General features: G+C 43.3%; 1 protein-coding gene across 1 annotated transcript; it reads left to right on the plus strand.

Moving 5' to 3' along the window:
* The first annotated feature begins 5735 nt into the window (after nucleotides 1–5735).
* LOC306969158 (trypsin beta-like) lies at nucleotides 5736–27297 on the plus strand. The gene is made up of 7 exons (XM_079564758.1): nucleotides 5736–5783; nucleotides 21702–21722; nucleotides 23178–23271; nucleotides 24275–24352; nucleotides 25029–25294; nucleotides 25945–26084; nucleotides 27014–27297. Exons 1-7 carry the CDS (start codon nucleotides 5738–5740, stop codon nucleotides 27284–27286), a joined length of 918 nt encoding a protein of 305 aa, XP_079420884.1. The 5' UTR covers nucleotides 5736–5737; the 3' UTR covers nucleotides 27287–27297.
* Nucleotides 27298–27617: the final 320 nt, after the last annotated feature.

The raw sequence follows: 27617 nt of genomic DNA on the forward strand, positions 1-27617 counted from the left end.
ACAAAAATTAGACGAAAAAATGACAAAAAATTAGATGAAAAAATGACCAAAAAAATTACAAAAATTAGACGAAAAAATGACAAAAATTGATAAAAAAAATGACAAAAAATGTATGAAAAAATGACAAAAATTAGACGAAAAAATGACAAAAAAAATAGATGAAAAAATGACAAAAAATTGATGAAAAAATGACAAAAAATAGATGAAAAAATGACAAAAAAATGACTAAAAAGTAAAAAAAAAAAAAAAGACAAAAAAGTGACAAAAAATTGATAAAAAATTGACAAAAAAATGTGATGACGTGAGGAAAAAGATCCTCTCGGTTCAGGCGGGAGTTAAGACGTTGAGCTTTTAGATTTGGGTAAAGCTCGGTTACGCCCGGGGGTAAGGGGTAAAGTGAGAGGCCAGACCGGTGGCCCTTCTCTGCTCTTCCAGAATACAGGACATAAGGCCAGTCCGCCCCTGGGGGACGCCCACGCCGCTCGTCGCCGCCTCCTATTGGACGTTATATTTGCCTGGATTCACCTGAACTTTTAATTGTCATATTTATTGCTCTGTTTCATTGCCTTAATGTTTGGTGCAGCTTTGAGGCCACTTCTGTTGTGATATTGAGTGTGTCCTATGTTTTTGTGAGCAGTGTATTTACACACACAATTCCACAAAGATGACTTACCATTTCTTCTCTATACAAGACTTACTTATTTTAGCTTTAAGCTTTCTTTTAAAGAGAAATACTGATGAACTTGAGCTCATCCCGCAGACAGTTCCACACATTCACACCTTCAAACGACTTCTTAGTTTAGCGTCTGTTCGCGCTTGTGGTTGAGGAAACATGAACGATCCTCTGAGTTCGTACGGAGTCATTTTTATTTCAAACAATTTCTGGAACCAAATTGTTTTTTATTTTATACTTTAAAGCAGCACTGAGTAACGTGTTTACCTTAATAAATCCTCCCCGTCGTCCCTGTGGGGGTAATACAAGTGTTTATGGGATGATTGGAGGGTCTTTCATCGCCCCCCGGTGTCTCTGGACAGAAAACCATGTTTGCAACTTGACTGCCACCGGACCGGAGTCACCAATACACACTAATGGAATCACGAAGAAGAAGCTAACATGCTAACGGGCAAAGCTAACTGCGGGCTAACGTCACTTTAAACAGTATTTACAGCCAAGTTTGAGTGAAAAAAAGTATTTCCATTGTGGATGCACAGTAACCCTCTCTCCCTTCACCTTTCCTGTCAGCGTAGGATTTACTCTACAAGACAATTAATAAGTTAAACAATCGTAACTTGCTACGACACCTGCAGTTGCGCTTATGGCCTCTAGGGGGAAGAGTTACTTAGTACTGCTTTAAATGACTAATTTTATAGTCAACTAAGTCATTGAATTTCAAGATGATGAGTGTGTGGATTGTTATTAATGAGACGGACCGAGCGCTTTTGCAGGATGATAATTGTCTGTACGGTGGTTTTATAGGTTTTCCCACATGTCTCGGCGCAGTACGTCATGTGTGGCAGTATCAGCGTATTATATAAGAGACGCAGTTCTTTGTTTGTCAGCTGAACGTTCCGCTCAAATAAAACAAGATGGATGACGAGTCGCGCCCACATGTGAGAGGCGTGTTCCAGAGGTTCATGTATGTGCGGACGCTCTGATTGTTCCAGAGCGGCCGGGCCACATTCCTGCCCCGGGGTTGGTCTGTTTATCTGCATCGCGGTTCAGCCTCAGTCCGACCGGTTCAGCCTCTGTGTCAGATGCCCTTCCGTTATTTACACAGACTCTGTTTCAGCTCATACGTGTGACGGTGAAGTGAGAACAGGAAACACAGGGGAAAATCCGACTGTTGACGTCGAGCACTCAACGTGAACTGTATCTTACTATCGAAAAATGACGTTCCACTTTCTTAAGCAGATCGTCATTTTCAAGCAATATGGGAAAGAAAAAGGATCTGCTGATGAAACGCGTGAAATAGTTGAATGTCTTGGTCTAGGTGTGAAAACCTTTGATATTTCATGAAAGATGAAGCGTAATCATCGAACTGATAAGAGATTTGTGGCTGATTCAGACACACACGGGTTTGTGCAGGTAAAGGCACAATGAGGACGGTTTCTGCCAGACAAACACATCAGATTAAGAGAACAGATGCTACAAAGCTGGAGTCTCCCGAACATGAAGGTGTCGGACCCTCCAGAGGCTGCAGTTGTGCATAAACCTTCTCTCCGGCCTCCCCTAAACTGTTCATTGAAGCTGATGAAGCAGAAACGGCTGCAGTGGCTCAGAAATACATGAGACTCATTTTCAAACAGTCTTGTTCACTGATGAGGCCGTGTGACCCTGGATGGTCAGATGGATGGAGTAGTGGACGGTTGGTGAATGGCCACGATGTCCCAACAAGGCTGTGACGTCCGTAAGGAGGGGGCGGAGTCAGAATCATGGGGAGAGAACTGGTCGGTCCCTTTAGGATCCCTGAAGACATGACAACGCCCCATGTCCTGCTGTAAAGAAAACCTCTGCATCACTGGCTGCTATGGGCATAAAAGGAGAGAAACTCATGATGTGGACCCCCTCCTCCCCTGACCTCAGCCCTATTGAGAACCTTTGGAGCCTCAAGAAAACCTTCTATGAGGGTGGGAGGCAGTTTTCATCCAAACAGCAGCTCTGGGAGGCTATTCTAACATCCTGCAAACAAATCCAAGCAGAAACTGTCCAATCTTCACTATTACAGTCAATTAAAGAGAGGGAGGAGCCAGTGCACAGGGGTTAAAGGTCACATTAAACAGGGATGGAGCCAGAGCTTCCTCGTGTTGTGTCGTCAGTGAAACACAGCAGCTCAGCACCGACAGGGGAGTGAACGCCCCGCCCCCTTTTTTATTTAGACATTCCTTTCCAATTATATAATGATTATTATTTTATTTAGTTTATTTATTAATCATTTTTTCTTATATAAGTTCAATTTCCTTACATCGACTTCCTTGGGAAGTCGATGTAAGACCAGGGGCTTAGACTCCTGCTCGGGTCCTCTCCCGTCGGCCTGGGAGCTCCAGGGTTCTGCGCAGGATCATATCTGGACCGAGATGTCTGATGTATTTCCTGGGATCTGCTGGAGCCACTCCTCCAGTTTGGGGGTCACTGCCCCGAGAGCCCCAACGACCACGGGCACCACTGATGCTTCACCCTCCAGGTTTTCTCCAGCTCTTCTCTGAGCCCCTGGTATTTCTCTAGTTTCTCCTGTTCCTTTTTCCTGATGTTGAAGTCTTGGTATTGCTATGTCGACCACAACGGCTCCTCTGCTCTTTGTCACCACCACAATGTCCGGTTGGTTCATTACCATTTTGTCCGTCTGGATCTGGAAGTCCCACAGGATCTTGGCTCGGTCATTCTCGACCACCTTTGGAGGTGTTTCCCACTTTGACCTTGGGGTTTCCAGCCCAGACTCTGCACAGATGTTCCTGTACACTATACCAGCCACTTGGTTATGGCGCTCCATGCTCCAGCAAAAAAGTGACAAAAGAACACCAATAAGTAATAAAAAAGTGACACAAACACATGAGGGAAATAAAAAGTGACGACAATGGCAAAGAGGAGAGACTGCATTTGGTGTTGGCGGGTGGTAAGAGGTTTTAGTTCATGCTTTTATTACAAATCAGAGTGATTATTGCAGCGCGCTTTATTCTGGAATCAGCCGCAAAACTCCAGCACATTTCGCCCATTCTGAGATCCTCGCGTTGATTTTAAGATTCTCTTGTTTGTTTCTAAATGCCTTCATGGCCTCTGCCCGCGGTGTCTGTCTGAGCCCGACACTCCCGCTGCCCAAAACAAACAGGAGTCTGCGAGGCGACCGCTCTGTGTCTGTGGAAAGCACTGCCTTTGTACCTTTGACCGAGTCACTCACAACTTAAGTCCCAGCTGAAAACCGACCTTTGCACTTCAGCTTTTACCTTTGATTAACCTTCTGCACTGATTCATTGTCTTCAGTTGTTTTTTGCTTCCTTTTATTGCACTGATTTTACCTTATCTTTTTATACGACAGTTGTATTGTTGTTTTTATGATGTGTGGACTGCACTTTGGTCAATCCTGTATTATTAATATGCTTTTTTCAATCCCATAGCACCAGTCTATTTCACACTACAATGATGACAAACCTTCTGTTGGTCTGTAAATGCAGTAAATTAGAATAACTGCCTTGTATAAAATGTCTCTCTCAAAATGGCTGTAGTGAATGTCTTGAAATAGGCGTCTGTCTCTTTAAGAACCTCTGAGCCTTTAGACACGCCCCCTCCACACGCTGTCTGTGGCATCAGTGGGGAGGGGGTTCTGCTGAGGAGCAGTGGTTGGTTACTCGGCTGGTGACGAAAGCTCGGAGGCGTCTCCAGGAGGTGGGGGCGTTCCTAGGAGGACTCAGGCAAACCTATCCCTAAAATGGCCGCCATCAGAGTTTTTACAGATTACTCAGAAATACGTGAATGTGCCAAGGCAACACTTCAGCCATGTTTTTAATGAGGGAATGACATAACATGATGGAAAGCTTGAAAAAGTCAATTTTTGCATAATACCCGCCCTTTAAGGTAAAAAGCGGGTCTCGGAGCCGGACCAGTTCATCGGCTCCGTGACACAAACCCGCCTCCCCTGTTTTAAAGTGTCGTCTCCTCCTCGTGAAGACGTTCTGATGTCACAGCCGCCGACATCAGAGGTTCCCAGTCCGAGAGGATCTTTTTCCTCACGTCATCAGGTTTTTTTTCCATCATTTTTTTGTTGGGTCATTTTTTGGTCAAATTTTTATCACATTTTTGTCATTTTTTTGTCACATTTTTGTCATTTTTTTATCACATTTTTGTCACATTTTTATCACATTTTTGTCATTTTTTTGTCACATTTTTGTCACATTTTTGTCAAATTTTTATCACATTTTTTGTAAAAAAAAATTATTTGTTGGTCAAATTTTTATCAAATTTTAGTCACATTTTTATCACATTTTTATCAAATTTTTGTCATTTTTTGTTAAATTTTGGTCATTTTTTTTATTTTTTGGCCAAATCTTTTATCAGATTTTTGTCAAATTTTTGTCATTTTTTCGTCCATTTTTGTCAATTTCTTGTGACATTTTTGCCACTTTTTTGTCAATGTTTTCTCACTTTTTTCTCACATTTCCAGCATTGTTTTCGTCTCAGTTTTGTTGCTTTTTTCCAGAAGCTTTTGGACTGGGGTGAAGCCAAACTGGAGAAAACGTGCTCGGTTCAGGTGGGGGTTAAGGGGTTAACCGTGTGTTGAAGCTCATGAAGTCTGTTTCTCCTCAGACTCTGATCCGTAAACTCCAAACGCTGAGTCTCCATAAATGATTCTGTCTCACATTCTCTCTGTGTTCATCGTCATGACAGTCATCACAGTGGCCACGCTTCATCTCCAGGTTTAGTTCCTGTGTTTTCGGTCGTAAAGGTGGATGACTCTGCCCAGTTTGTGCTTCATGTCTTCAGGATGTTGCTCGACAGCGCCCCCTGGCCCCGGTCCCGGTCCCGTCGGCTCACAGGGTTTGTTACTTCTTGTTTTCATGTCTCTGAGAAATGCAAACACGCCTCTGTTTCATGAACAAACAAACGCTGTGTGGGGGCGGGGCCAGCGCGCAGAGGGGGCGGGGCCAGCGTGCGGAGGGGGCGGGGCCAGTGCACCTGTCCCGCAGGTAAACCGCAGGACACACACGGGGCTGAACTCTCACCTCACTCAGTCACAGAGAGATGATGATGGAAGGACCGTGGAGCGTCCTGGCTCTGCTGCTGCTCTGCTCAGGTAACGCTCGCTTTACAGAGTTCAGCTTTACCCAAATCTGAAAGCCTGTAGGCCAGAGTGACGCCTCATTTGAAAGCTAAGACCGAGCGGATATTCTGCCTTCTTTTTTGTGGCTTGTTTGTCGGATTCTTGTGACGTTTTCGATGCGTTTTTGTTGCTTTTTTCTTTTGTTTTGACATCTCGTTTTTGACACTGGCTTTGAGATTTGGGTAAAGCCGAGCTGGAGAAAATGTGCTCAGTTAACAGTGTCATTGGGGACATTTCTGTTTCATTATCAAACAGAAAATCAATGTGAGCGAAGTTTCCCTTTTTACGTCATTGTCCTTTAACCTCTGAACTCCCGCCTGAACCGAGAGGATCTTTTTCCTCACGGCAACACATTTTTTTCTATCATTTTTTTGTTGGGTATTCAACTCATTTGTGTAGCTTTTTTGTCATTTTTTTGTCAATTTTTTATCACATTTTTGTCACATTTTTGTCATTTTTTCGTCACATTTTTGTCATTTTTTTGTATTTTTTAAAAATATTTTTTTCTCACATTTTTGTCACATTTATGTCATTTTTTTGTCAATTTTCATCAAATTTTTGTCACATTTTTATCAATTTTTTGTCATTTTTTTGTCAATTTTTTATCATTTTTTTGTCATTTTTATCAATTTTTTGTCATTTTTATCAATTTTTTTAAATCATTTTTTCGTCCATTTTTTTGGTCATTTTTTGATGATTTTTTATCCAATTTTTTTCACATTTTTGTCACATTTTTGTCATTTTTTGTCCAGTTTTCATAAAATTCTTGTCATTTTTTCGTCAATTTTTTCTCACATTTTTGTCATTTTTTGTCCAGTTTTCATAAAATTCTTGTCATTTTTTTGTCATTTTTTTGTCACATTTTTGTCATTTTTGCGTCAATTTTTCATCATATTTTTGTCAATTTTCTGTCATTTTTTATCAATTTTTTATCAATTTTTTGTCACATTTTTGTCATTTTTTCAACCATTTTTTGTCTCTTTTTTGTCACATTTCCATCATTGTTTTCATCTCAGTTTTGTCGCCATTTTCTCACCTTTTTTCCAGAAGCTTTTGGATTGGGGTAAAACCAAACTGGAGAAAATGCTCTCGGTTCAGGTGGGAGTTAAGGGGTTAAAGGGTAAAACAATACAAATCTAAATACAGAAGTACTTTCAGGTCTGGCTGGTTTTCAGGACATGTTTGGCGATGTTTGAGCGATCACAGCTTTTGTCATGTGATTGTGGGCGGAGTCAGTCACCTCCAGTACTGACTTAAAATAACCAGTGGCAACATAAAAACAAGGTCCTCAGGGTTATTGTTTATTGTTTCTTTTGTCAAGAAAATACAGTGAAAATACAGCCAAAACCAACTCCTAAATCATCAATTACAACTCAATTATTCACCGATAACATGAGTTTCATCGACTCATCAGGGTTCGTTTTTTAGTCCAGTTTCAGTCTGAGTTCAGTCTTGACTTTTAGGTCCAGTAAACATCATTGTTTTGATCAAAGGGAAATGTAAAGTCGTGTTGGAGACGGAATAAAGTAACGACACGCCGGTGAGTCTGAAGAACAGGTTCTGCTCACATTCCTGCTCAGAGTCACAGGGACGTGACGCAGGAGCAGTGAGGGCCTGAGGTGAACCCTCCCTCAGGGGCTTTCCACCGAGGAGAGAGATAGATAGATAGATAGATAGATAGATAGATAGATAGATAGATAGATAGATAGATAGATAGATAGATAGATAGATAGATAGATAGAGAGATAGAGAGATAGAGAGATAGATAGATAGATAGATAGATAGAGAGATAGAGAGATAGATAGATAGATAGATAGATAGATAGAGAGATAGAGAGATAGATAGATAGATAGATAGATAGAGAGATAGAGAGATAGAGAGATAGAGAGATAGATAGATAGATAGATAGATAGATAGATAGATAGATAGATAGATAGATAGATAGATAGATCTGAGGTGATGTTCTTGGCCGTAATGTGTTGTTATGGTCGACGGCCTCGTACTGTCCATCCAGGGGCTGTTTATGTCCAGAGCGTTGTCGCCGCCCTGCAGGTGGCTGGATCATCAGAGCATTTGAAGATGTGTTGAGTATTTGAAGTGGTTCGACAGTGGTCAGGGGTGAACAGCAGAGGTGAACTGACACAGCCCTGGGGGGAAGCGGCGGGTAGAGGAGAGTGTGTCATTTACTTTGACCAGCTGGACCGGATGCACCGGTGAGTTTGTCCCTGGTGAAGCTAACATGCTGCTAAAGAACATAAAGCAAATCAACAGTGAGTTTCCTCCACAGAGACTGTTTTGGCTTCTCCAGGAAGTTATAATCACTAACTACAGGGGCCGGGTCTCCGACAGGGGCCGGGTTCGCGGCTGGCGGAGGCAAATTAAAGCCGGTCTCTAAAACAGGCCGGGGCTTTTATTAGAAACTATAGCAGTAGAAATATTCCCCATGTTAGGAATTTGTCTCATACTCGTGTAAATGAAAACTCACGTGCAGGAAGTAACAAACTGAACCCGGGCCGAGGGGGACGCTGCGGAGGAGCTGATCCCAGCGTAACTTTGACACAGATTTAGCCACTTTTTTTTCAAACCTCCTGTGACTATTTGTAGAAACAGGGCAAATGTTGTGTGACCCTCCAGGGTTTTAATAAAGTCTCCATCGCGTCTTCAAAGCACGTCCAGCTGCTCCGTGTGCAGGTCAGTCCCACGCCTCAAAATAACTCCTCCCATCAGCGCGAGCGTCTCGTCTTCTCTCGGGTCAGTCTCATGATCGATCACAAACACAAACGCTCCGTCTAAACTCGCCTTTTACACAAGATAACAACAAATAATCCGGTCCGGTAAAAACGAAACAGAAACCTGCAGTGACATTGATGTCAAAGCTCCGCTAACAGCAACGAAACACTTCCTGTTGTCCCGACAAAATAAAAGGCGTCAATGTTCCAGCCGCTGGGAGAGGGTTTGAAATGTTCATTAATAAATGAACCTAATATTTTAGGTGCAAATGGACACAAATCTCCTTTTTCTTCGTTTTCCTGGTCGTCAGTTTTGCTCAAATAGAAATAAAGGCCTGTCTCTAATTGTGGCCTGGTTCCAATAAAGGCCTGGTCCCAGATGCCCTTGAGTAAATAAAGGCCCCGGCCTGAATTAGAGCATTTACAGTAGTATTAGTTGTTTGTCGGAAGAGAAAGCCACGCCCCCAGCCGCTGACATCCCTTTTGGAACCTAGAGCCAGAATTTTTTAGTGGAAAACGGAAGAACTGGTTCTGAAACTGAAACCAGCGGACCAGCTTTGTGGAAAAGGGCTCACCCCGCCTGAACCGAGCTCAACTTTACCCAAATCTAAAAGCGTTAATACCAATAGCAACAAAAATGTGACAAAAAAGTGAGGACAATGTTAATCTTAGATGAGTTTTGTAGAAACATAACACAAAACACAAAATGGACTTTTTCCAGCTTTCCATCATGTTATTCTGTCACTCCCTCATTAAAAACATGGCTGAGGTGTTGCCTTGGCACATTCACGTATTTCTGAGTAATCTGTAAAAACTCTGATGGCGGCCATTTTAGGGATAGGTTTGCCTGAGTCCTCCTAGGAACGCCCCCACCTCCTGGAGACGCCTCCGAGCTTTCGTCACCAGCCGAGTAACCAACGGGTCCCATTTTCTCCAGTTTGGCTTTACCCCAATCAAAAAGCACCAAAACAGCCACAAAAAATGAGAAGAAAACAAGGATGTAAACTCAAGCAAAAAGTGACAAAAATTCAACAAAAAAGTGACAAAAATTAAACAAAAAAGTGACAAAAATTCAACAAAAAAGTGACAAAAATTCAACAAAAATGAAAAACAAAATAGAAAAAGAAAGACATAAAAAAGGTGAAACAACACAGCAACAACGCGAGGAAAAAGATCAGTTTTGTGGGTCTTAGCTTTCAAATGAGGTGTTACACAGGCCTATATAACAGCCAAAAAGGGACAGAATGCATTTGGTTCAGGCGGGTGTTAGAGGTTAATACAAGGCAGTTATTCTGATTTACTGCATTTACAGACCAGCAGAAGGTTTGTCATCATTGTAGTGTGATATAGACTGTGCTATGTGAGTGAAAACAGCAGAAAACCCCCTCTTTAACTTCAGAACTGGAGTAACTGCTGGGTTTGGTCTAGGAGGTTAAAAGGGCATCAACTCTACAGTGAGAAAACCTGTTTGTCCATTTGCATCAAGCCTCTGTGTGTGTGTGTGTTTGTGTGTGTGTGTGTGTGTGCGTGCGTGTGTGTGTGTGTGTGTGTGTGTGTGTGTGTGTGTGTGTGTGTGTGTGTGTGTGTGTGTGTGTGTGTGTGTGTGTGTGTGTGTGTGTGTGTGTGTGTGTGTGTGTGTGTGTGTGTGTGTGTGTGTGTGTGTGTGTGTGTGCGCGTGTGTGCGTGTGTGTGTGTGTGTGTGTGTGTGACTGATTGTTCCTCATTACAACCGTTTCTACCGAACGTTCCCGTATCTGGTTTCAGATAAATCCGTGAAGCTCGGCCTGTTTTTCCTCTTTCAAAGCCAGAAACAAAACATGATCATTCCAAACGGCAGTTCTGCTGTTTTTTAATTCAAACGAGACACGAGCGAGGAAATAAGCCAGGTCTGCCTCGTGTCCTTTAAGAGCCTGAGCGCTTGTTTTCTGTTGAGGGGTGACATAGCGCCCCCCAGAGGAAATCAGGGTGCTATGCTAAAGTGGCTATGATAGTTAGCACCAGAGGTCCCTATGCTAAAGTGGCTATGATAGTTAGCACCAGAGGTCCCTATGCTAAAGTGGCTATGATAGTTAGCACCAGAGGTCCCTATGCTAAAGTGGCTATGATAGTTAGCACCAGAGGTCCCTATGCTAAAGTGGCTATGATAGTTAGCATCAGAGGTCCCTATGCTAAAGTGGCTATGATGGTTAGCACCAGAGGTCCCTATGGTACAGTGGCTATGATAGTTAGCACCAGAGGTCCCTATGCTAAAGTGGCTATGATAGTTAGCACCAGAGGTCCCTATGCTAAAGTGGCTATTATAGTTAGCACCAGAGGTCCCTATGCTAAAGTGGCTATGATAGTTAGCACCAGAGGTCCCTATGCTAAAGTGGCTATTATAGTTAGCACCAGAGGTCCCTATGCTAAAGTGGCTATGATAGTTAGCATCAGAGGTCCCTATGCTAAAGTGGCTATGATAGTTAGCATTCAGGCTCCTCCCCCTAACTCCTTCCTAACTGACAGACCAGCTCGGACGCTTCTTATCATGGCGGACGTTGACGCACACCCGGTTTGGCGTGAGAGCTCTGAACAATCCGCTCCCAAAGCTGATTATTATGATCTGGACTTTGTAGAATAAGTTTGTTGTGAAACATGAAGGTTCTTTCCTCATCAGAGCTGTTGTCAGGGCTAAGTTGCTAATCGTGAGGTTGTAATTGTTTTTGCGATAAGATAAAAGATGATTAATGAGCAGGTACAGGCGCCTATACTGGTGTGTGTGTCTGTGGGAAACCTCAGGTCCTCCAGTAAACCTGCACATGATGCTCCTGATGCTCCTGCTCATGGAGAGGATCACACTGACCTTAGAAAGCTGGGAATAAGTACTCGACACTGATACTTTAACGATACTTGGTTTTCAATACCGATACCCGAGCGATACCTTCTCCGATACTAAATTATTTGTCATTTAGAACCATAAACAGATGATTAATGTTAATTTATTCCTTTTCCAGCCATCTCATTACTTTTACATTTGTATCATTTGTTTGTTTGTTTGTTTTTTTACCCCATTTAAAAAAAATATATAACCCCCCCACCCCCTTTTTTAAGTAAAAAAAAAAAAAATCTAATTCTTCCCTATTTTTTCCACGTTTTTTTTTTTTTCTAATTCCCCAATTTTTCCCCAAATTTAACCCAATATTTCCCACTTTTCTTTCTTTTTTTCTTTTTTTTCACATGTATTATATTTAAAACTTGAAATACTGTCAAAAATGTGACCAAAAAATGACAAAAATGTGACCAAAAAATGACAAAAATGTGACCAAAAAATGACAAAAATGTGACCAAAAAATGACAAAAATGTGACAAAAAAATGACAAAAATGTGACAAAAAAAATGACAAAAATGTGACAAAAAAATGACAAAAAAATCCTGCACTGTCACTCAGAAAGCTGTTAATTCGGGTCCAAAGCGCTGTCATGCACGAGCTTTATATCAAAGCTGCAGTTACACATAAGACCTGAGGTGGCAGTAGTGAGTATACAATGATGAACTTGCATCTAGCCCCTTTAAATGAGATAAATTACCTAAAATCGCTTGAATCAACTTTTTTTTATATTAAATTTGAGTCGGTTTGAACTAATCTAAGATCAGATATAAACTCTAATGCCAATAGAACAAATAGAAATCCCACTGGAAATCAAACAAAGTACATTTTTCTGTAGTAGATTAAGTTTGAGTAGACTTAATCTACTCAAACGTTTGATTTAATCTCTTTATTCAAGTAGATTTAAGTCATTTCTTCTTTTAGAAATGTGAAAAATATTGTCAACTCCTTAAAATGTCTTAGCAGAGCACCCTTTTAGGCCATAATCCTAAAAGAATAATCCTCTCGAGTACTTAAACAGGCATTCGATCTCTGATGTGGGTCATAATATTTCTCAAAATCATCTCATGGGCCAGAGTTTGCTGATGGAGGGCCGGTTTTCGCCCCCGGGCCTGACGTTGCCTACCCCTGTTATAGAGGCTAAAAGCGTGAATCCTACCTCAGCGGATGCAACTCTACGGGAGAGAAACGGGGGGGGGGCGGAGCACTAACCACTGTGCCACCGCCTGTAATGTGTTCATCATCTGAAGAACGCATCGTTTACGTTTCAGGACTATTTCTTTGGTGTCGATTTAGACGTTGTTTTCAGTTTTGGAAAAAAGCTGTGAAAATAGCGACAAAACTGAGGCGAAAAACAATGATGGAAATGTGAGAAAAAAGTGACGAAGAATTGATGAAAAAGTGGCAAAAATGTCACAAAAATGTCACAAGAAATTGACGAAAAAATGACAAAAATGTGACAAAAATTTGATCAAAATTGGACAAAAAAAATGACTAAAATGTGATAAAAAGTGATAAAAATTTGACAAAAAATGACAAAAAATTGATTAAAAATGTGACAGAAAAATGACAGAAATGTGACAAAAAAACGACAAAAAATTGATTAAAAATGTGACAGAAAAATTACAGAAATGTGACAAAAAATGACAAAAAATTGACAAAAAATGACAAAAAATTGACAAAAATGACAAAAATGTGACAAAAAATTGACAAAAAATTGATTAAAAATGTGACAGAAAAATGACAAATAATGTGACAAAAAAATGACAAAAAATTGATTAAAAATGTGACAGAAAAATGACAGAAATGTGACAAAAAAATGACAAAAAATTTATTAAAAATGTGACAGAAAAATGACAGAAACGTGACAAAAAAATGACAAAAAAATTATTAAAAATGTGACAGAAAAATGACAGAAATGTGACAAAAAATGACCAAAAAAATGACAAAAATGTGACAAAAAAATGACAAAAAAATGACAAAAATGTGACAGAAAAATGACAAAAAATGTGACAAAAAAATGACAAAAATTGATTAAAAATGTGACAGAAAAATGACAGAAATGTGACAAAAAAATGACAAAAACTTGACAAAAAAATGACAAAAAATTGACAAAAAAATGACAAAAAATGGACAAAAAAATGACAAAAAATTGATTAAAAATGTGACAGAAAAATGACAGAAATGTGACGGTGGCACTAACCACTGTGCCACCGCCTGTAATGTGTTCATCATCTGAAGAACGCATCGTTTACGTTTCAGGACTATTTCTTTGGTGTCGATTTTGACTTTGTTTTCAGTTTTGTTTGTCGGATTCGCTGAAACATGAAGACCTGAAGTTTCCTGAACTCCCTGCCTTAACCCAGCACATTGTCCCCGGTGCGGCTTTACCCAAATCTAAAGCTTCAGGACTGCAGCTCTCAGACCGCAGGCCACAGTTTCAGCTCATCTTTGTTTCGTCTCCGCTTTTTTCAACAAGCCTAACCTGAAGCTGAACCTGAAGCGTGAGCCAGTGAGGGCCACAGGAGGAATAAGGAAGCACGGCGTCTCTCTGGACTCTTATCAGTGATTTACACATTTCCGTCTGTCGTCACGAGTGGAGGAATCTTTACGGCGCCGTAAACTCCTCCGTCTTTGTCTCAGACTCACATGAGTCATTTTTACAGCGGCTCAGAGTTCACTCCCTCAGAGACACAACATTATCAATCAAAGGATTTTTGACAAAGGGTCTCATTTCCCAGTTATCCAGAGTGTTGGTGGTGCTAGGCTAGTGCTAGGCTAGTGCTAGGCTAGTGCATGTCTATGGTAACTAGTAGCCTCTCCCATATCATGGGCTCGTCCTCCAAACGTTGCCTGATTTGTAGAAGCTCCTTTGTGAATTCCACGTGTAGTAAAGCTGCCGCAGGTAAACAAACTACCGTAGATCCGGTCACCGAGCAGATCACTCCGCCGCGGCGTAGCTACAACCAGGAAGCTGCTCAGATATAAGTTCCTTTAAATGCAAAACGGTTCTATTTTTAACACAGACATTTATATGGGTCGTCTGGTGTGATCAGTGATTTACCTCAGGTGCACTTTGGGTCTGACTGTTTTTATCCTCTGAACTCCCGCCTGAACCGAGACGACCTTTTTCCTCACGTCAGCACATCACACTTTTTCACATCATTTTTTGTTGGGTTTTCAACTCATTTTTGTCTTTTTTTTGTCACATTTTTGTCATTTTTTTGTCACATTTTTGTCACATTTTGTCTTTTTTTTTGTCTTTTTTTGTCTTTTTTTTGTCATTTTTTTGTCACATTTGTGTCATTTTTTTTTGTCATTTTTTGTCACATTTTTGTCATATTTTTGTCACATTTGTGTCATTTTTTTGGTCATTTTTTGTCATTTTTTGTCACATTTGTGTCATTTTTTTGTCACATTTGTGTCATTTTTTGTCACATTTTTGTCATTTTTTTGTCACATTTGTGTCATTTTTTGTCACATTTTTGTCATTTTTTGTCACATTTTTGTCACTTTTTTGTCACGTTTTTTGTCACATTTGTGTCATTTTTTGTCACATTTTTTTTCATTTTTTGTCACTTTTTTGTCACTTTTTTGTCACGTTTTTTGTCACATTTTGTCTTTTTTTTGTCTTTTTTGGTCATTTTTTGTCACATTTTTGTCATTTTTTTGTCATTTTTTTGTCATTTTTTTGTCAATTTCTTGTGACATTTTTATGATATTTTTGCCACTTTTTCATCAATTTTTCGTCCCTTTTTTCTCACATTTCCATCATTGTTTTCGTCTCAGTTTTGTCGCTATTTTCACAGCTTTCTTCAGAAGCTTTTGGATTGGGGTAAAGCCAAACTGGAGAAAATGTGCTCGGTTCAGGTGGGAGTTAAGGGGTTAATGCAGGCTACTAGTTACCATAGACATGCACTAGCCTAGCACTAGCCTAGCACTAGCTTAGCACTAGCTTAGCACCGTCGTCAAATATAAGCATTGCAGGAAATAATAAATTAAAAAAAGTCCAGAGATCAAACTTTCACCTGGAAACAAACAGTTCATCTAATCTTCGCGATGACATGTTTATTTTCCGCCCACGGCCTCAGTCGGTCGAGGTCACGTGACGTCGCCGCATCGTAAAGAGCCTGATCACCCTTTTCCTCAAGGTCAAATCAGTGACTACAGAAAACAAAGGAGAGTCGGTTAGACACAAGGAAGGAGACCTGGCTGGCTTTGTAGCTAGTGCTAACTACCCGTTAGCATTAGCCCGATGCTAACATGTAGCATCATGTTAGCATTCTCCGTTATTCATGTATCTATGGGCTGTTGAACCACTTTGCTCCATGTCTTTGTATCTTTATTTAGTAGAAACTATTTTCATAATTCAGCGTTTGTTAACCTCTTACCTCCCACCTGAACGGATCCCATTTTCTCCAGTTTGGCTTTACCCGAATCAAAAAGCGTCTCGGGAAAAAAGCACCAAAACAGCCACAAAAAAAAGAAAACAAGGATGTAAATTTGACAAAAATGTGACAAAAATGTGACAAAAATGTGATAAAAATGTGACAAAAATTATAAAAAATGTGACCAAAAAAAAAAAAAAAAAAAAATGTGACAAAAATTAAAAAAAAATCAACAAAAAATCAACAAAAAATCAACAAAAATTTAACAAAAATTCAACAAAAATTCAACAAAAAATCAACAAAAAAAAAAAAATGTGACAAAAAAATGTGACAAAAATTCAACAAAAATGTGACAAAAATTTAAAAAAAATCAACAAAAAATCAACAAAAATGTGACAAAAAATCAACAAAAAATCAACAAAAAATCAACAAAAAATCAACAAAAAATCAACAAAAAATCAAAAAAAATGTGACAAAAATTCAACAAAAATTTAACAAAATTCAACAAAAATGTGACAAAAATGTGACAAAAATGTGACAAAAATTCTACAAAAATGGAAAAAAAAAACATACAAAAGGTGACCCAACACAGCAACACCGCGAGGAAAAAGATCAGTTTTGTGGGTCTTAGCTTTCAAATGAGGTGTTACACAGGCCTACATAGTAACCTAAGAGGACAGAATGCATTTGGTTCAGGCGGGTGGTGAGAGGTTAAAGAAGTTTTTGAATAATTAAAGAAAGTTTACATTTGTTTTCCCCCTTAACTGTTTTCAAACATGACCATATATGGGCGAGTCCAGAGATGCCGTCTGTATCCACCTTATTCCGCCCCGCCCACTTTTGCCACTTTGCCAAAACATGAGTCGGTCAGTGGAATCATGAGAATCTGATCAGTGTAAATGAAGACCAGGGAAGCATTTGGACGTTTCCTGTTCCTCTCCCGTACAGGACGAGCGTGACCTCATGTCGTCCCGTGCGGCGGTGATTTCCATGAGCGGTCAGGGTGAGCGAGCTGCGGGTCAGAAGCAAACGTGGAAACACAAACATTGGAATCATAAGTCAGGGTGACGCCGCCTTCAAAATGAGCCTGTGTCAACACGGCCAGGTCCGCTTTGCATGTTTGTCTTTGACTTTTCCCTCCATGTGAGGGAACGCGAACCTGAGACGCTTCTCACTGACGGCTCCGACGCTGCAGGGGCCGATACAATGGTCCGATATCGGCCGATCTATCGCCGATATCTCCGGAACCGAGAGGCCTCGGTCTGAGCTACATCATTGTGTTATCTGATATAATTAATAAATGAGCTGGAACGTTTGTATCGAAAAGAAGAACATTCACTTTTTCACTCAAAGAGGACGGGAATGTTTTCATAAATAACCTCTTAACTCCCGCCTGAACCGAGCACATTCTCTCCAGTTTTACCCCAATCCAAAAGCTTCTGGAAAAAAGCTGTGAAAAAGCAACAAAACTGAGACAAAAACAATGATGGAAATGTGACAAAAAAAGTGACAAAAAATTTATAAAAAAGTGGCAAAAATGTCACAAGAAATTGACAAAAAAATGACCCAAAAAAATACAAATAAATGACAAAAAAGTTACAAAAATGAGTTGAATACCCAACAAAAAAATGAACTGATAAAAAATGTGATGACGTGAGGAAAAGGATCCTCTCAGTTCAGGCGGGAGTTAAGAGGTTAAACACAGGCGAGAGTCGGTCACTCTCTTTTGGGCCAGAACAGTAACAACTATGAAAACAACAGCTGTTAAACAAACACTAAAGGCATGAATCACTTCATAACCATCATCATTAGCATCAAACATGTAACTGCGGTCATTAAAACCATATAATTATATATTTATTATCCAATAACCCCTTTGATCATCAGCGTTTGATTCATCACATCAAAAAAAAGGTTTAATAATATGTCAGCCGCGTCACCTCAAGTTAAAAATGAGCTTCTAAGGATTCATTTATTTCCATGTTTAACAAAAGGTGCCGCTCCACCGGTGACAGGAGTTTGAGGCGCGGCCTCAGAGGCGAAGGGTTGAGGGTGAGATTCCCGCCCTGTCGGAGCGGACGGACCAGTTTGGAGTTTCAGTCGGAACAAAAGCTTTAATCATCGGCTGCAAACACGGCTCTGACGTGATTCACCGCCATCGTCACGGCGACAGGAAGACTCACTTCACTTCATCTCACGTTAGGTCATTTCCACGAACGCCTCATTTACACGTTTAACGTTCGTCAAATCACACGTTCTAGTTTACACAGAGTCTTTAAAGGAACAGGCCACCGTTTTTCCATACTGAGATATGTTCTTACCTGAGCTGTGACGAGTTCTTTAGGACCTGTCTGATCTTCAGTCACGTAAACACAGCGCAGACGGCGTTAGCATTTAGCCTCTCCCTCTCTCCTCTATAGCTCCAAAACTGATCAAGATAGAAGCTACCAAGCTCTTCCACGTTTTCCCTATTTAAATATGGTTACGTGAAGTGTTCCACTACAAAGAATAATTACACACAATTAAACAATGTGGATTTTCTAAGCGGATAAAAGGGGGGACTATTGACCCTTTAACTGGTGACATAATCAGTGACATCATCTGGAGGCAGGAAGTGATCAAGAGAAATAAGATTCAACTAAAACTAGCGATTATAAGTGTAAAACTACAACTAAAACATGTGGTCCTGTTGTGGCTGAAGGTGCCAGAGCAAGAGGAAAGACATTTGAGACGATAACATAAGGTTTATTTGATATTTCCTAAAACAGTTAAACATTTGTTTATCGTTACCATGTCAACAGCTACAATGTAAATAGATAGGAATCTAACTTCCTGCCTCCAGCTAAGTCTGGAATGTATACAAACAATTAAAGGGTCTATAGACACAGACGGCATCTCGTCATAGAAGGGGGTGTGGCTTCGCCGAGGGGGAAAATAGAATCTTTAGAGAAACACAATTTTCCCTCTTTTTTGCCATTTTCTGGTGGAATATCAACTTATTTATCACAAAAATAAAGTCAGGTGTAAATCGGGTCCATATGGATATTTTCTCACAGCAGATTGTTCAGTAGAAGTGAAAAAACGGCAGTTGTAGCAAGTGCTAGCTAACCGCTAGCATTAGCCCGATGCTAACATGAAGCATCAAGTTAGCATTCTCCGTTATTCATGTATTTATGGGCTGTTGAACCACTTTGCTTCTCCCCATGTCTTTGCGTCTTTATTTAGTAGAACTATATTATAATTCAGCATTTGTTACAGTAGTTTTTGAATAATTAGAGAAAATATATTTTTTCCCCAAAATTGTTTCCCCCTTAACTGTTTTCAAAAAGGACCATATATGGGCGATTCCAGAGATGCCGTCTGTATCTATATTGTAAGGCGTAATAATACCAGGAGTAGTTCAAAATCCGCGCAGTAATCTTCACTTTACTGTGCGGATGCCAAATTTATCCGCTTAGAAAATCCACATTGTTTAATTGTGTGTAATTATACTTTGTAGTGGAACACTTCACGTAACCATATTTAAATAGGGAAAACGTGGAAGAGCTTGGTAGCTTCTATCTTGACCTGTTTTGGAGCTATAGAGGAGAGAGGGAGAGGCTAAATGCTAACGCCGTCTGCGCTGTGTTTACGTGACTGAAGATCAGACAGGTCCTAAAGAACTCGTCAAAGCTCAGGTAAGAACATATCTCAGTGTGGAAAAACGGTGGCCTGTTCCTTTAATCCGTCATGTAATAATGTTTTAATCACATGTGAATCAGTCATGGCGGCTTTACTTTCTGACTTTAAAAACGAAACATAAGAGCATTCATTACATTTTAACTTCATTTTTTATTTAGTTTTGTTTCTGGTGGATTCACTCGTGTGTCTCTGAGTTTCTCCGTCAGTAGATCTGGTGGATTCACTCGTGCGTCTCTGAGTGTCTCCGTCAGTAGATCTGGTGGATTCACTCGTGCGTCTCTGAGTGTCTCCGTCAGTAGATCTGGTGGATTCACTCGTGCATCTCTGAGTTTCCTCGTCAGTAGATCTGGTGGATTCACTCGTGCGTCTCTGAGTTTCTCCGTCAGTAGATCTGGTGGATTCACTCGTGCGTCTCTGAGTTTCCTCGTCAGTAGATCTGGTGGATTCACTCGTGCGTCTCTGAGTTTCCTCGTCAGTAGATCTGGTGGATTCACTCGTGCGTCTCTGAGTTTCTCCGTCAGTAGATCTGGTGGATTCACTCGTGCGTCTCTGAGTTTCCTCGTCAGTAGATCTGGTGGATTCACTCGTGCGTCTCTGAGTTTCTCCATCAGTAGATCTGGTGGATTCACTCGTGCGTCTCTGAGTTTCCTCGTCAGTAGATCTGGTGGATTCACTTGTGCGTCTCTGAGTTTCTCCGTCAGTAGATCTGGTGGATTCACTCGTGCGTCTCTGAGTTTCCCCGTCAGTAGATCTGGTGGATTCACTCGTGCGTCTCTGAGTTTCCCCGTCAGTAGATCTGGTGGATTCCCTCGTGCGTCTCTGAGTTTCCTCGTCAGTAGATCTGGTGGATTCACTCGTGCGTCTCTGAGTGTCTCCGTCAGTAGATCTGGTGGATTCACTCGTGCGTCTCTGAGTTTCCTCGTCAGTAGATCTGGTGGATTCACTCGTGCGTCTCTGAGTTTCCTCGTCAGTAGATCTGGTGGATTCACTCGTGCGTCTCTGAGTTTCCTCGTCAGTAGATCTGGTGGATTCACTCGTGCGTCTCTGAGTTTCTCCGTCAGTAGATCTGGTGGATTCACTCGTGCGTCTCTGAGTTTCCTCGTCAGTAGATCTGGTGGATTCACTCGTGCGTCTCTGAGTTTCCTCGTCAGTAGATCTGGTGGATTCACTCGTGCGTCTCTGAGTTTCCTCGTCAGTAGATCTGGTGGATTCACTCGTGCGTCTCTGAGTTTCCTCGTCAGTAGATCTGGTGGATTCACTCGTGCGTCTCTGAGTTTCTCCGTCAGTAGATCTGGTGGATTCACTCGTGCGTCTCTGAGTTTCTCCGTCAGTAGATCTGGTGGATTCACTCGTGCGTCTCTGAGTTTTTCCGTCAGTAGATCTGCTGGATTCGTTCGTGCGTCTCTGAGTTTCTCCGTCAGTAGATCTGGTGGATTCACTCGTGCGTCTCTGAGTTTCCTCGTCAGTAGATCTGGTGGATTCACTCGTGCGTCTCTGAGTTTCCTCGTCAGTAGATCTGCTGGATTCACTCGTGCGTCTCTGAGTTTCCTCGTCAGTAGATCTGGTGGATTCACTCGTGCGTCTCTGAGTTTCTCCGTCAGTAGATCTGGTGGATTCACTCGTGCGTCTCTGAGTTTCCTCGTCAGTAGATCTGGTGGATTCACTCGTGCGTCTCTGAGTTTCTCCGTCAGTAGATCTGGTGGATTCACTCGTGCGTCTCTGAGTTTCCTCGTCAGTAGATCTGGTGGATTCACTCGTGCGTCTCTGAGTTTCTCCGTCAGTAGATCTGGTGGATTCACTCGTGCGTCTCTGAGTTTCTCCGTCAGTAGATCTGGTGGATTCACTCGTGCGTCTCTGAGTTTCCTCGTCAGTAGATCTGGTGGATTCATTCGTTTGTCTCTGAGTTTCTCCGTCAGTAGATCTGGTGGATTCATTCGTTTGTCTCTGAGTTTCTCCGTCAGTAGATCTGGTGGATTCACTCGTGCGTCTGAGTTTCTCCGTCAGTAGATCTGGGCCCAGTGTCACAGTCCGAGCTCGTCCTGAACCTTTAGCAGAAACAGTTCTTTCAATATTTATCTTCAATAAAACTGAAATCTGAAACTAAACACATTTGGTCATTATTTCAGGTTTACATAATGTTTATTCAGTACTATTCTGTGGGATTATAGTATTTTATATGATATAAAAGAAAGGCTGACCTCTGATCTCTGACCTCTGCTTTGTTTTGCAGGAGCTCAAGCGCAGTCCATCGGTGAGTTTCACTTTTTATCCATTTCTTTAACTTTTGGCCGAGGCTGATGATCCACTAATGAGAGCGTTTGCTACGCAACAGCGTCCCCTTTGGCAGAATTCAAACTGTGCGTGATAACGCCCCCTGTACCAATTATGTGGACAGTAAACATTTTAGTTTAACGAAAATTTGGCTTCAGAGCCTCTGAAGGCTCTGAAGGCTCTGAAGGCTCTGAAGCCTCTGAAGCCTCGAAGCTTCTGAAGCCTCTGAAGCTTCTGAAGCCTCTGAAGCCCCTGAAGCCTCTGAAGCCTCTGAAGCTTCTGAAGCTTCTGAAGGCTCTGAAGCCTCTGAAGCCTCTGAAGGCTCTGAAGCCTCTGAAGCTTCTGAAGCCTCTGAAGCCTCTGAAGCTTCTGAAGCCTCTGAAGCCTCTGAAGCCTCTGAAGCCTCTGAAGCCTCTGAAGCTTCTGAAGGCTCTGAAGCCTCTGAAGCCTCTGAAGGCTCTGAAGCCTCTGAAGTCTCTGAAGCTTCTGAAGCTTCTGAAGCCTCTGAAGCCCCTGAAGCCCCTGAAGCCTCTGAAGGCTCTGAAGCCTCTGAAGCCTCTGAAGCTTCTGAAGCCTCTGAAGCCTCTGAAGCCTCTGAAGGCTCTGAAGTCTCTGAAGCTTCTGAAGCTTCTGAAGCCCTCTGAAGCCTCTGAAGCTTCTGAAGCCTCTGAAGCCCCTGAAGCCTCTGAAGCTTCTGAAGCCTCTGAAGCCTCTGAAGCCCTCTGAAGCCTCTGAAGCTTCTGAAGCCTCTGAAGGCTCTGAAGCCTCTGAAGCCTCTGAAGCTTCTGAAGCCTCTGAAGCCTCTGAAGCCCCTGAAGCCCCTGAAGCCTCTGAAGCCTCTGAAGGCTCTGAAGCCTCTGAAGCCCCTGAAGCCCCTGAAGGCTCTGAAGCCTCTGAAGCCTCTGAAGCTTCTGAAGCCTCTGAAGCCTCTGAAGCCCTCTGAAGCCCCTGAAGCCCCTGAAGCCTCTGAAGGCTCTGAAGCCTCTGAAGCCCCTGAAGCTTCTGAAGCCTCTGAAGCCTCTGAAGTCTCTGAAGCTTCTGAAGCTTCTGAAGCCTCTGAAGCCTCTGAAGCTTCTGAAGCCTCTGAAGCCCCTGAAGCCTCTGAAGGCTCTGAAGCCCCTGAAGCCTCTGAAGCCCCTGAAGCCTCTGAAGGCTCTGAAGTCTCGCCCCTCTGTCCGCTCCTCACTCCACAGTCCATTGTTTGCACAGAGGGATTTCCATGAGCTCAGACTGTTGTTTCAGCTGCGTCTGATCATTTCCCTGCAGTTCATTTTGTCTCTGAGTAAAACAAACTAAAGTCCCGCCCCCTTCGCTCCTGATAGGAAACAATCATATTATTATTGTGTCCCAGTAAAGTAAGTCAGTGCTTTGTTCCTTTATCCTTCCTTGTTCTAAATAAACCAACATGAAACAAAGTCTCTCGTCTCTGTTCTAGTCTGTGGACAAGCGCCTCTCAACACCAAAACACGGATCGTCGGTGGTGAAGCGGCGACTGCAGGGGCGTGGCCATGGCAGGTGTCGCTGCAAAGGTAACGGTCCAGATGCTGCAGACGATGGTCCAGATGCTGCAGACGATGGTCCAGACTCTGCAGACGACGGTCCAGACTCTGTAGACGACGGTCCAGACTCTGCAGACGACGGTCCAGACTCTGCAGACGACGGTCCAGACTCTGCAGACGACGGTCCAGACTCTGCAGACGACGGTCCAGACTCTGTAGACGACGGTCCAGACTCTGTAGACGACGGTCCAGACTCTGCAGACGACGGTCCAGACTCTGCAGACGACGGTCCAGACTCTGTAGACGACGGTCCAGACTCTGCAGACGACGGTCCAGACTCTGCAGACGACGGTCCAGACTCTGCAGACGACGGTCCAGACTCTGCAGACGACGGTCCAGACTCTGCAGACGACGGTCCAGATGCTGCAGACGATGGTCCAGACTCTGTAGACGACGGTCCAGACTCTGTAGACGACGGTCCAGACTCTGTAGACGACGGTCCAGACTCTGTAGACGACGGTCCAGACTCTGCAGACGACGGTCCAGACTCTGTAGACGACGGTCTAGACTCTGTAGACGACGGTCCAGACGCTGCAGACGACGGTCCAGACTCTGTAGACGACGGTCTAGACTCTGTAGACGACGGTCCAGACTCTGCAGACGACGGTCCAGACTCTGTAGACGACGGTCTAGACTCTGTAGACGACGGTCCAGACTCTGTAGACGACGGTCTAGACTCTGTAGACGACGGTCTAGACTCTGTAGACGACGGTCTAGACTCTGTAGACGACGGTCCAGACTCTGTAGACGACGGTTCAGACTCTGTAGACGACGGTCCAGACTCTGCAGACGACGGTCCAGACTCTGTAGACGACGGTCTAGACTCTGTAGACGACGGTCCAGACTCTGTAGACGACGGTCTAGACTCTGTAGACGACGGTCTAGACTCTGTAGACGACGGTCCAGACTCTGCAGACGACGGTCCGGACGGTAAAATAAAATGTTTGATCCCGCTCTCCCTGTGTCTCCACAGATCCGGCCAACACTTCTGTGGTGGATCGCTCATCTCGAAGGACTACGTCCTCACAGCGGCTCACTGTTTCTCGAGCAGGTCAGTCTCACACGAACACCAGGAGCTCAGGGGTTAGGCAGCAGCACGTATGCAAACCTCTGTCCCAGGAGCGGCTTTAGGGCGCTTACAAAACATGCCATTTTCAGGCCATTAAAGTGATAATCTGTAAGTTTGCAAAATGAGGAACGGAGGAACATCCAGAAAATCCAGCGAATTGTTTCTCGTGAAAAAGGACATTTTTGCCCTTTTTCCTGCGTCATTTGCAGCATTTCTCTAATTGGTTGATCTCGTCTGTCAATCACGCCCACCGGGAGTTTGCTGAGATCACGCTCGCTCCCAGATCTTTGAGAAAACACGTCGTTTGGAAGGCTAGGCAAGCTCCTGAGTTGAGGGAACTTTTTACCGCTGATATGTGTAATTTCCTCAGCCAGACTCTGTAGTCAGAGCCGCACTCCTGTCGCTGCATAAAAGTGCACGATAATAACGGCTGATTTCTGTTTAGAGCGAGAGGAGCAGAGTCTGAGTTTAAAACTTCAGCTGAACTTCAGCTCGTTGATCCAGTGAATGAGTGTCATAATCCTTTAAACCTCTTCATTTATTTATCTTTACAAGACTTTATATTGAAAAAACGAAATGAGATTTTGGTTAAAAAACTAAACTAAAACTAAATAAATAGTTTTACTGAATGACTGACGCGCCTCCTGTTCGTCCGCAGCTCCACCAGCGGTTTGACGGTGGTTCTTGGCGAGGACAAACTGTTCACCTTCAGTTTCAACCAGGTGTCGCGCTCCGTGTCTGAGATCATCAACCATCCGAACTACAACAGCGACACCAACGAGAACGACATGTCTCTGCTCAAACTGTCCAGCGAGGTGGGATTCACCGACTACATCCAACCGGTCTGCCTGACCGCGGCCAACACCGTGCCCGCCGACGGCAGCGACGTGTGGGTCACCGGCTGGGGTTCGCTCCAGTCTGGAGGTCAGTTTCAAAACACAGCCTCTCTTCCACAAACTCTTCCAAACTCTTCCAAACTCTGTCAAACTCTGTCAAACTCTTCAAACTCTTCCAAACTCTTCCAAACTCTTCCAAACTCTGTCAAACTCTTTCAAACTCTTTCAAACTCTTTCAAACTCTTCCAAACTCTTTCAAACTCTTTCAAACTCTTTCAAACTCTGTCAAACTTTGTCAAACTCTTCAAACTCTTCCAAACTCTGTCAAACTCTTAAAACTCTTCAAACTCTTCAAACTCTTCCAAACTCTTTCAAACTCTTTCAAACTCTGTCAAACTCTGTCAAACTCTTCAAACTCTTCAAACTCTTCCAAACTCTTTCAAACTCTGTCAAACTCTTCAAACTCTTCAAACTCTTCAAACTCTTCAAACTCTGTCAAACTCTTCCAAACTCTTCAAACTCTTCAAACTCTTCAAACTCTTCAAACTCTTCAAACTCTTCAAACTCTTCCAAACTCTTCCAAACTCTTCAAACTCTTTCAAACTCTTCCAAACTCTTCAAACTCTTTTCAAACTCTTCCAAACTCTCTGTCTGAAACGGGATCCACAGTGACTCACAGACAGGAGTGTGTTGCTCATGGGCAGCAGGACTGGGACTGACCTCTGGGTGTGTCCGCAGGTTCGGTTACTGACCAGCTGCAGGAGGTCATGGTCCCGGTGGTAACACAGGGTGTCTGTGAAAGCAGCTACTCCAGCCAAAACATCGACATCACCAACAACATGCTGTGTGCGGGACAGGGGGGAAAAGACTCCTGCCAGGTACTTCACAGGGACCACACAGGGACCACTCAGGGACCACACAGGGACCACACAGGGACCACACAGGGGCCACACAGGGACCACTCAGGGACCACACATGGACCACACATGGACCACACATGGACCACACAGGGGCCACTCAGGGACCACACATGGACCACACATGGACCACACAGGGACCACACAGGGACCACACATGGACCACACATGGACCACACATGGACCACACATGGACCACACAGGGACCACACAGGGACCACACATGGACCACACATGGACCACACATGGACCACACATGGACCACACAGGGGCCACTCAGGGACCACACATGGACCACACATGGACCACACATGGACCACACAGGGGCCACTCAGGGACCACACATGGACCACACAGGGACCACACAGGGACCACTCAGGGACCACACATGGACCACACATGGACCACACAGGGACCACACAGGGACCACTCAGGGACCACTCAGGGACCACACAGGGACCACTCAGGGACCACACATGGACCACACATGGACCACACATGGACCACACAGGGACCACACAGGGACCACACAGGGACCCCTGAGTGGCAGACACTAGAAAATATTTTTTGAAATATTTTTTTGTTTCGCCATTTTTCTTCATTTTTTTAGATTAAAATGACAGGAACTCATGCACTGACCCGAACCTCTTACCCCCACCTGAACCGAGCAGATTTTCTTCAGTTTGGCTTTATCCAAATCTAAAAGCTTCTCAACTGGAGAGCAACCGTGTACTGCCTCATTCCATCCTCATGTTTGTCGCCGTTTTTATGCTTTATTGAAGCTTTTAGATTTGGGTAATTCCAAACTGGAGACCATGTGCTGGGTTCAGGTGGGGGTTACGAGGTCGACCCCGGTTCTGTGAAAGCTGAAGTGTCCGTGTGTCCCTCAGGGCGACTCCGGGGGGCCCCTCGTCTATAAGATCAACGGCTCGTGGGTGCAGGCGGGCGTGGTCAGCTTCGGCATCGGCTGCGCTCTGTCCAGCTTCCCCGGAGTCTACGCCAAAGTGTCCCGGTACACCACCTGGATCAGCGGGCACACGGCGGGCAGCTCCGCCGGGTTCATGGACGCCGCGGGAAACCTGTCCAGTCTGGCGCTGCAGCTGGTCCCGCAGATGACCCTGCTGCTGTGGCTCCTCGCCGCCGCCCTGTACCTGCGCCAGTGAGCCTCAGCTCCATTCAGCTGCAAAACAACCAACCTCTCTCTTTACCATGTTTATTCTCTGTATTTGAATAGACTCTCATGACTAAAAGGAGAAATTACCTGAAATCTGAAGGATCGCTTTTATATCTTCCCGTGTCTCTTTAATTCTCTCCACATCTCGAATCATTTCTTCAGAGCTCTGTAAATGCTTGTAATTGTAAATGAATCCCATTTCACTGTTTCTCAGGGACTGGTTCGAATCCAAAGTCCAGCTTTTTGCACTTTCTGAGTCACAAGTAACTGAGGTAACTCTGTTGTGATTAATGAAGTACTTGTTGTAAGAACTGAAGTGG

This window comes from Gobius niger (assembly GCF_951799975.1).
Source record: "Gobius niger genome assembly, chromosome: 10".
Taxonomy (NCBI): domain Eukaryota; kingdom Metazoa; phylum Chordata; class Actinopteri; order Gobiiformes; family Gobiidae; genus Gobius; species Gobius niger.